Here is a 9,338-nt window from a genome sequence, read left to right on the forward strand (position 1 = left end):
GTGTAGGTCTGTTCCTGGGAACCGAACCTGGGCCCCTGAAGCAGAGCTTGCTGAACTTAACCACTAGGCCACAGGGCTGGCCCCTCACCTAGTATATTATTAATTGGCACCTCCTTGTTTTTTTCTAATATTTTATTTTTCCTTTTTCTCCCCAAAGCCCTCGGGTACATAGTTGTATATTTTTAGTTGTGGGGTCCTTCTAGTTGTGGCATGTGGGATGCCACCTCAGCATGGCTTGATGAGCGATGCCATGTCCATGCCCAGGATTTGAACCGGCAAAACCCTGGGCCACTGAAGCAGAGCATGCAAACTTAACCACTCGGCCATGGGACCAGCCCCAATTGACACCTTCTTTGTGTCAGGCCCTGTGCAAGACACTGGGGATATAGAAATTAGGAAGACATATTCCCTGTCCTCAGAGCTCAACCAGGAGTGGGAGAGACAGCCAGGTAAGAACATGTGGGCATTGAAGGGGTCTGTGAAAGGTGCTGGGGAGTCCAGAGGAGGGACAATGACTCTGCCTAGGGTGGTGGAGGAAGCTTTCATAGAGGAAGAAGAGCCCTTTGAATCAAACCTTTGCCAGGTGAAGAGGACTTCACCTGATGCAAAAGAAGGAAAAGCTCAATGTGGGCAGAGCCACGGATGTGGGCATTTGCCAAGGGCAAGTGAGAGATGGGGTGATGAGGTCAGATGGGGGAGGCTTTGGCCACCATGCCAGAATTCAGACTTGATTCTGAGGTCACTGGGGGGTCCCTAAATGGTTTGTGCAGGGGAGTGCCTTAGCCAGGATTCTGCAGGAAGGTCTGTCTAGCAAGGATGTCCAAAGATCTGAAGTCCTTTTAAGAATCCTCTGCATGAGTTGACAAGGAAAACTTGACGGCTCCTCCCACGCCTAATTCTGTTATGGCTTTTGGTTCACTCAGACCCTGGAAACTTTTTTTTCATCCCTGACAAGGCCTTCATCTCACTTGCTAGAGAGACCAGACTGCTTCCTTCCTCTCTGCCTACACCCCACCTCCCATCAGGGTGATGCGGCTACAGTGGGGCTTGGAATAAAGGTGTACAGAGAAGACGGATTGAAGCTTCCCATAGGGGTGATACACAAAGGGATCCAGGAGGTGGGGACACCAGGTATTCTTGGTCTTGGCTTTCCTTACCTCTCTGGGCCAGTTCGAGCATCTCAGCTTCCTACATTGCCCGCCCCCTTGTTTGCTGCACTCAACTTCCTGCCCCATCAGAGGAAGTGGGGATCGAAAGCAGGTGCAGCGACAGCTAGCAGGGCCATGGTGAGTCCTTATGCCCAGGAATCCGGGTTCTCTGCCCCTAGCCCCCAACCTCCAGGGTAGCCAGGCCCAGGTCAACCCATAGTAGGCTGACTTCTCCTAGCTAACCAGGTTATACTGGGGGCCCTGCCTGCTGCTCCCGGCAGCCTCATATTGTCCACCCCCCACCAACAGGACAAGGAATATGTGGGTTTTGCTGCCCTCCCCAACCAGCTGCACCGCAAGTCCGTCAAGAAGGGGTTTGACTTCACACTCATGGTGGCAGGTCTGCTTGTTTTGGAGAGGGGGCTGGTGAGAGTGTCCTCAAGAGATCCTGGCTGTCCCCTCACCTGACCAGTTGGACGTGTCCTATCCACAGGAGAGTCAGGCCTGGGGAAATCCACCCTTATCAACAGCCTATTTCTCACCAACCTCTATGAGGATCGGCAACTGCCAGAGGCCAGTGGTAAGACTCTCCCCATCCTCTCCAGGCACTCTGTGTCATCCCTGCTCTGTGTTCCCAGGCTGCACTCTCTTCCTTTCCATCTGGGTCTCCCATGACTTTCCGTGGGGTACTCAGGCAGCTCACTGCTTTTCTCTGAGATTCAGTTTCTTCCCCGGAAAAGTGGGTGGGGACAACTGATACTGAGAAAGGAAATTAGTCCTGCCTCAGAACCCTACCCAGCTCCCTGACCTCTCCCCACCCCATAGCTCGCTTGACACAAACGCTGACCATTGAGCGCCGGGGTGTGGAGATCGAGGAGGGGGGCATTAAGGTGAAGCTGACCCTGGTGGACACACCTGGCTTTGGGGACTCATTGGATTGCTCAGACTGGTGAGGAGTGGGAGAGGGGATGACAGCTAAGGCTCCCCATGTGGGCACTCTGTGGAGACTGAGGGGTCAGTTACGGGACTGGTCTGCCCTGACCCCCACCCACCCTGACCCAAAAGGTGGGGCCTGTTTCTGGTGGCCTTGTGGCGCAAAGTGCCCTGTGCTTCCCAACATCTGGCCTACACCTCTGCTAGTTTCCTCTGATGTCTTTGGTTGGAGCCAAAAAACTACTTCCCACCCCCACAGTCCTGGTTAGCCTTGCCCTCTTCCCTGCCCTGTGGCCCCTGATCTCTGACCACATGTTCTCTCCCTACACCCCAGCTGGCTGCCTGTGGTGCACTTCATTGAGGAGCAATTTGAGCAGTATCTTAGGGATGAGAGCGGCCTGAACAGGAAGAACATCCAGGATTCCCGTGTCCACTGCTGCCTCTACTTCATCTCACCCTTTGGCCGAGGGTCTGAGGGGCACCCTGGGGGTTGGGGCATTTGGCGAGGACTTGGGAGGGGGGTCTGTGAGCCCTGAAGCTGAGCCCTGACTAATCCCTGGGTACAGGCTCCGGCCCCTAGATGTGGCCTTCCTCCGAGCGGTGCACCAGAAGGTCAACATCATCCCAGTCATTGGGAAAGCAGATGCCCTGATGCCTAACGAAACCCAGGCCCTCAAGCAGAAGGTATGTGTGGTGACCTCTGACCTTCGGCCCACATGAAGCCAAAAGACATCATCAAATGTGAACTCATCTTTGACTTCTTTGCTCTTGGGGTAGCCTTTTCAGAGCATGATGTGTCAGGCAAGACTGTAGGAAAGAGTTTCTGAAGAAAGTGGGTAATAAGCTGCCTGAAGGAGCCATGTCTCTGGAGGCTCAGAATAGAATTCCTGGACTAGATGCTTGGCTAAGTCCTGTCTGAGGGCAGGGGCATAGTTATGATGGTCCCTGATATCCCTCTGGCACCAGGATGCTGATGACGCCCCCTCCAGTGTCTTCAGAGCCCTCTCCCACTGTTTTTGCTATGTCTCTCTCTCTTTCTTGGTCTTTTGGTGTCTGCCTCATCTTAGAATCTTACAAGGCTTCAGCCTTTCCTGTTAGAGTGTCTTTGTCTCAGGTTTTCACAATCTATGTCTCAGTCTCTCACTGTCTGAGATTTTGTTTTTGGTCATCCTGTATGTCCATCTCTCACCATCTCTGTATTTCATGTCTTCTTCCCTGTCTCTGACCACCCAGTATCTGTACCTATACCTCACTGTCTCTGGCCATCAGTGTCTGTTGCTCACAGCCTCTTTGTTTCTCACTGTCTTTGCCTCTGTCTCTCTGAGATCCGGGACCAGTTGAAGGAGGAGGAGATCAACATCTACCAGTTCCCGGACTGTGACTCTGATGAGGATGAAGACTTCAAGAGGCAGGATGCAGAGATGAAGGTGCTGCGGCAAAGGAGGAAGGGGCAGAGAAACAGGGGAGGTAGATGTGGAGGTGGAAGCTAAGAAAGAGGTTTCTGCCCAGCAGTGGGCAATGGTGATCCCTGGACTCCTGCCCTCTAGGAAAGCATCCCTTTTGCAGTCGTCGGTTCATGCGAGGTAGTGAGGGCAGGCGGGATCCGACCGGTGAGGGGACGCCGCTACTCCTGGGGTACCGTGGAGGGTGAGTAAGGCGGGGCACCCGTTCTGAGGCCGTCAGGGAGCCAAGGCCACCTCTGAGTCAACAGCAGCCAACATGTGAAGTTGGGGCGAGCTCTGGTCCCGAGGGTCTTAGCAGCCAAAAGAGGGGTCCTTGGGTTGGAGACCCGACCCAGGGCTGGACCCGAAGCTCCCTGACGCTCGCCGGTCCGCCCCCCAGTGGAGAACCCCCATCACTGCGATTTCCTGAACCTGCGACGGATGCTGGTGCAGACACACCTGCAGGACCTGAAGGAGGTGACGCACGACTTGCTCTACGAGGGCTACCGGGCCCGCTGCCTACAGAGCCTGGCCCGGCCTGGGGCGCGTGATCGAGCCAGCCGTAGGTAAGAGCCGCAGCTGACTCAGGTGCTTCCAAGGCCCCGCCCTCACCATCTATGACCTCGCCTTCACCATCCAGACCTCTCTCGCAGTCTTTCCCCACCCTCTTGGCTTACATCCCTAACCTCAAAAACATGGCTCCGCCTCTCAGACCCCGACCTGGCTCCAGGCCCTGCCTCGCGACCGTGACCCACAACCACAGGTCCCACCCTTGATTCCTATCCCTTTCCCCTACCCCCCAGTAAGCTTTCCCGGCAGAGCGCCACAGAGATCCCGCTGCCCATGCTGCCTCTGGCCGAGACAGAGAAGTTGATCCGCGAGAAAGACGAAGAGGTGAGCAAGCACCTCGCTTCCCCCGCGACCAAAGCCCTAAATCCTCTTCGAAGTCCCTCTCTGGCCTGGCCCGGTCCCACTGCCTGCAATCTTGCCCCACACAGCTGCGCCGCATGCAAGAGATGCTGGAGAAGATGCAGGCCCAGATGCAGCAGAGCCAGGCTCAGGGCGAGCAGTCGGACGCTCTCTGAGGTCCTGGCCGGGGCCCTGCTTTACCTCTGCTCCCCCTTCCGTTCGTCTCTTTTCCAATCCACAAACCCCCTCCCCCGCGCCCCAGCCTAGATTTGCCCTGGGTTCTTGGGCTAACGTGTTCTCCGGATCCCGGACTTTGTAGGCCCGCCTTTGGCTCCGCCCCCAATCCGCCCTCCGCCCACTTCACGATTCCCTGACTCCCCCCGACTCCCGCGCCTCTTCATCCAAGCTGTGATTTCAATAAAAGATTTCCTTGAGGCCACGCGAGTCTTCTCTTTCTCGGCAGAAATAAGTAGCGGGCGTAGCCAGTGGAACCGCCCCGCCCAGGCCTCCGGGCTACTATTTATTCATTCATTTGTTGGGTACTGGCTTTGTGCCAGCCAGTGTTTCAACCCGGCCTAAGCACCTCTCGCACGAACCCGCCGGTAAGAAACAAAGACCAGTTCAATTTTATTAGGAGTTGAGGCGCGGGGTCTGACTGGCAGGAACGCATTAGCCAGCAGAGGCCTGAGTGACTTCCCTACTCCTGGTCCTTGGCGTCACCATGCGTGATGACGTAGCAGATGTTCTTGTAGTCCACGTTGCCGCCCACGTCGGGGGGGAAGGCCGCCCACATGTTCTTGATCTGGGGAAAGACACAGGAGCATCTCCTACCGGTTCCTTATGCGCCCCCTACCCCTAGCTTCTTCCGGGCCTCTCCCCCACTCACCTCTTCCTGGGAGAAGCGGTCACACTGTGTGGTAAGCAGCTCCTCCAGGCTGGAAAGAGGTGACATACGAGGAATTGAGATTGGGCTTTGTGATTCCTTTCCACTGCCTCCTACCTCGTCCTTGTTGCCATTCCTCGTCTCACCTTGAAAACTGGGGGCATTCTAGATCCCTCACTGGTCTCCCAGACACTCTGGCTTCCCGCTTTTCCCCTTCTCCCTATATGTGCTGTGAAAATTTAATCCTATCGCCCATTTCCACAGACCTAATTTCTACCTTACCTCTGGCAGTGGCTAAGCCTTGGTAGGAATTTAAGGAGGCTTTCTGTGTGGGAGCAGTTGGAGGGGGTCACTTACAACTGCTTCTTGATGGTGCCCTTCCCATCAGGGTCCAGGACCTTGAAGGCTCCAGTGATCACATCCTCAGGGTCGGCACCTTGGGGGTCAGAGGGCACATGAAGCTGAAGGGTCTGTCCCTGAAAGGTCTGGGGAGGGGCAGCTGGGGGCTTGGACCCAGAACACTTCATTCACCTTTGAGCTTCTCTCCAAACATGGTCAGAAAGACGGTGAAGTTGATGGGACCGCTGGCTTCCTTCATCATAGCATCTAGTTCCTCATTCTTCACATTGAGGCGCCCTGGAGCAGGGTCGGGGAAACATGGGCTGGAGTGGGGTTCTTCTCATAAATTCAGGTCATCCCACCCATTTTTCATCTGGGTAGACTGAGGCCCAGGGTGGAGCTGGCAGGGCTGGAACCCACGGCTGTTGAATTCCCAGGACTCTGCATCCTTGAATCTTTACAGGCAGGATGGGGGGCTCACCCATGGCTGCGAAGGTGTCCCGCAGGTCTTCCTTGTCAATAATGCCATCACGGTTTTGGTCGATTACCGTGAAGGCCTGTGGAGGGCAGGGGCAAGGAGGGGTTATGTCCGCATGGCCAGGCTTCAGCATCCCTACCCGAGGCAGATCAGATCCTTGGCCCCAGCCAGCTGTCCTCTTACAACCCAAGCAGGGAGGGAAGCAAGGAATTCTAAACTCTTCCCCTCCCCCCAAACAGGTGCACATTCCAGGGAAGGGGTGGGGGGAGGGGCAGCAGGGGATGGCTTTGGTCAGCCTTCAGTCTCTCCTCTCCCCTCACTCACCTCCTTGAACTCCTGGATCTGAGTCTGGTCAAACATGGAGAAGACATTGGAGCTTCCGCCCTCTGCTGCTGCCCTTCTCTTGGCCCTCTTGGGTGCCTGGGGGGTGAAGGTTGGGCAAAGGGGTCCATGGGCCAATCCCTATTCCTCTCTGGAGGCGATGGATTAGATTCAGTGCTCTTTGAGTCCATTCTTCTAAAGCAACTCTTCTGGTTCCAGGCTTCCCCCTCCTTATGACCTCTTTGCTGAGGGCACTTGCTTTACTTGCATCCCCAAATTCCTATCTGTAGACGTTGAGTCCCTATCCCTCCATCCTACTCAACAAGTGGAAGGTTCCTTCCTCCTCAGTGCCCTAAGCCTGCCTCCTCTGAGTCCCAAACTTGCTCTGTGACCTTGATCCACTCATTCACCCTGTCTGAACCTCTGCCTTTCATTTGTAAAATAGGAGTGGGAATCCTCACCTGGCCAGTCTCAGAGGTTTTTAGGAAGATGAAGCGCAGGAAGGTATAGAACATGCTTTGAGAGAGGGACTGAGCTTCTGTGAGTGGAGTGTCTGGGCAGATTATCCTTGAATGGGTCCTTTAGGCCATCATTCTGTATGCTCCCCATTAGTGATACTAGGAAGGGAGGATTCATCTTTTTTCCTCTTGCTGGACTGGGGACCAGCTACCTTCTTTCAAAGGGTGAGGCTGTTCTGAGGTCTGAGGGATCTGGGCAGGGGCTGGGGGAGTCTCACTCACCATGTCTTTCGTCTCCTGGGGGCAAGGCAGTGGCTCTGGCTGGAAGGAAGCAAAGAGTCGCCTTGGGGAGGTCCCTCTGGGGTTATATAGTCCTGCCTGAGGGAGCCCTTAACATACCAGGGTAACCTTAGCCCTGTGGGTGCCCACCCCAGATACCAAAATAGCCGGCTCAGCGCCTCTCCTTTCTTGGAGGGCTGGCAGCAGCTGGAGCCCAGGGAGGGGGGAGGAGGGAGCAGGTCTTGGGATGCATGTCTCACTAGGACCTGGGCAAAAAGGGATGTTCTTTCTCCCAAAAGGGGGCTGGAATGTGCCAGAGTTCAGAGAGGGCCCAAGCTGAGCCACAGTACTGGGAGAGAGATCAACCAGGCCCCTGCTCCCCATGGGGTGGGCCCAGATTTAAACCCAGCAAATTTATTGAGCACTTACAGTATGCCAGGCGCTGAGCTGTGCTTTGTGGGTGCACTTTGGCAAACACAAACCCCCCACGTTGTGGAGTTCACAGTCAAGAATGTGTATGTGTAGGGATAGTGGCAGAGTTTAAAGGTGGGAGAGAGCAGTCTGGGGAAGCTGAAGGATCAGGAAGTTCTTCTACATCCCCTTCAAGGAAAGGGGGGATTTTGTGAGGAAAGATGGAATTCCTGGGTATGAAGACACCAGAGAGCCTGGAGCAGAGAAGCTTGCTCTGTGATCTTGGGCTTTGTGCCTCAACTCCCCATCTTGGTTTCCCCCTCTATAAAATGGGGATGTAATTCCCATCCCACGGAACTTTGGATGTGAACACTATTTGGAAACAGTTTAGTGAAGTATAATCATTATAATTAATATTTAGGCCTGGCCTTGGTGGAACTTACAGGGTAGCTGTGGAGATGGGATAAATGCAGAAAAAGACATACCCACCTGTGAGGAGTGCGGAAGTAGAGGGCATGGCAGTCCTGTCTAGGAGTATTGGGAATAACTTTATGAAGGCCAGTAGAAGTGACTCAGGTGAAAGTGGAGGAGCAGGTGTGCTAAGCAGAGGGCACAGATAGGCAAAGGCCTGGAGAAGTGGAAGATGACAAGTGTTCAGGTTGCCAGAATTGTGATGGGTCTTGAGCAGAGGATGCAAGGGGCTGGAGACACTGGAGGGTCTTCAATGCCAGGCTAAGGGCTGAGACCTTGGGAGCCTTGGAAGGATTTGAAACGGGAGAAGAACATGGTCTAGTGTGACTCTACAATCACTTCTTTGGATGCTGGTGTGAAAGTTGGAACTCAGAGGAGGGGAGTCAAAGATATCAAGAGGGAAGCTAGTTGGTCACCTCCTCCTAGGTGGCTGGGATAACCAGTGGCTTCTCTCTCCATTCTGGGCAAGAACCAGCTTGTCTTACTGTGTGACTTTGAGGTACCCTCTCCCACCCCTCTGGACATCTGTGCCCCAGTCCTCTCTATACAGTGGAGGCCTGGGGAAATAGTAGCTGAGGAAGCCCCAGGAGGCCCAAGGTTGGCAAGGACACCCATCTCCTCCTCCTTCTGTTCCCTCTAGGACCCAATGTCCTGAGGAAGGTGCCTCCTCCCCTCCCCCTCCTTCAGACTCATGCCAATGTCTCTAAGACATTTTCTTTTCTGAGCAGTGGGGCCCAGCCACCTGTTGTCTCTCAGAAGAGAGAAGGAGCCACCCTAAACTTAGCAACTGCTCTTGGCCTCCTGCACTGGCCCCTCCCTGCCTCAGTTGACAGCTGCCTCACCTTATACGGTTACCATGGGGATCCAGGCCTAGGGAGGAGCCCACTTATTACTGGGCTCTGGGAAGGAGGAAAACTCCAAAGAGAGGAATGGGGGAAGTGCTCAGGAAGCTTGGGTCAAATGGAAAGTGGGGAAGTTGAAGAGAAGGAGATCAGGAGCGGTCTATGTCAGACAGTGAATGGAAGTTCACAGGATCTGAGTCTGAGCTGGGAGTGAGGAGCCTCAGAGAACTCAGAAAACCAAGAAGGAACTGGGAAGTTAGGAGCTAGGCCTGACTGAAATTTCAGGATGGTGGACTCTGGATGGAAACTGGGGCCCTCTAACCCTGAGATTCAGGGGAATGAAGGTCAAAGAGGAGAGAGGCTCACAAAGTCAGGGCCTTGTGTTTGTGGTCTAGGGAAGCCTGCAGGGGGCTCAGGAGATTGG

General features: G+C 54.6%; 2 protein-coding genes across 3 annotated transcripts; one reads left to right on the forward strand and one right to left on the reverse strand.

The window, feature by feature from the left end:
* The first annotated feature begins 961 nt into the window (after nt 1–961).
* SEPTIN1 (septin 1) lies at nt 962–4,871 on the forward strand. Of its 2 annotated transcripts, none has more exons than XM_008514363.2 (11): nt 962–1,286; nt 1,458–1,548; nt 1,642–1,728; nt 1,974–2,097; nt 2,416–2,550; nt 2,648–2,765; nt 3,407–3,508; nt 3,629–3,728; nt 3,924–4,089; nt 4,327–4,417; nt 4,522–4,871. In XM_008514363.2, exons 1-11 carry the CDS (start codon nt 1,284–1,286, stop codon nt 4,606–4,608), a joined length of 1,104 nt encoding a protein of 367 aa, XP_008512585.2. In that variant the 5' UTR covers nt 962–1,283; the 3' UTR covers nt 4,609–4,871. The 2 variants fall into 2 exon arrangements, with proteins under 2 accessions (XP_008512585.2, XP_070424143.1); XM_070568042.1 differs by having other exon boundaries at nt 1,008–1,131.
* Nucleotides 4,872–5,035: 164 nt separating this feature from the next.
* Nucleotides 5,036–8,229, reverse strand: MYL11 (myosin light chain 11). Its single transcript, XM_008514296.2, has 7 exons — nt 7,194–8,229; nt 6,457–6,552; nt 6,136–6,211; nt 5,847–5,951; nt 5,673–5,751; nt 5,319–5,367; nt 5,036–5,234 (listed from the first exon to the last, which is right to left on the reverse strand). The coding sequence occupies exons 1-7, from the start codon at nt 7,194–7,196 to the stop codon at nt 5,130–5,132; spliced, it is 513 nt and encodes a 170-aa protein (XP_008512518.1). The 5' UTR covers nt 7,197–8,229; the 3' UTR covers nt 5,036–5,129.
* Nucleotides 8,230–9,338: the final 1,109 nt, after the last annotated feature.

Source organism: Equus przewalskii, chromosome 12, assembly GCF_037783145.1.
Source record: "Equus przewalskii isolate Varuska chromosome 12, EquPr2, whole genome shotgun sequence".
Lineage (NCBI taxonomy): Eukaryota > Metazoa > Chordata > Mammalia > Perissodactyla > Equidae > Equus > Equus przewalskii.

Excerpts from the sequence above, each read along its gene's own strand:
- SEPTIN1 (XM_008514363.2), top strand. Across the intron at positions 1,549-1,641 it reads CTTCACACTCATGGTGGCAG|GAGAGTCAGGCCTGGGGAAA; the intron begins GTCTGCTTGTTT and ends TCCTATCCACAG. Across the intron at positions 2,098-2,415 it reads TCATTGGATTGCTCAGACTG|CTGGCTGCCTGTGGTGCACT; the intron begins GTGAGGAGTGGG and ends CCTACACCCCAG.
- MYL11 (XM_008514296.2), bottom strand. Across the intron at positions 5,952-6,135 it reads GGACACCTTCGCAGCCATGG|GGCGCCTCAATGTGAAGAAT; the intron begins GTGAGCCCCCCA and ends ACCCTGCTCCAG. Across the intron at positions 5,368-5,672 it reads GGCACCATCAAGAAGCAGTT|CCTGGAGGAGCTGCTTACCA; the intron begins GTAAGTGACCCC and ends ACCTCTTTCCAG.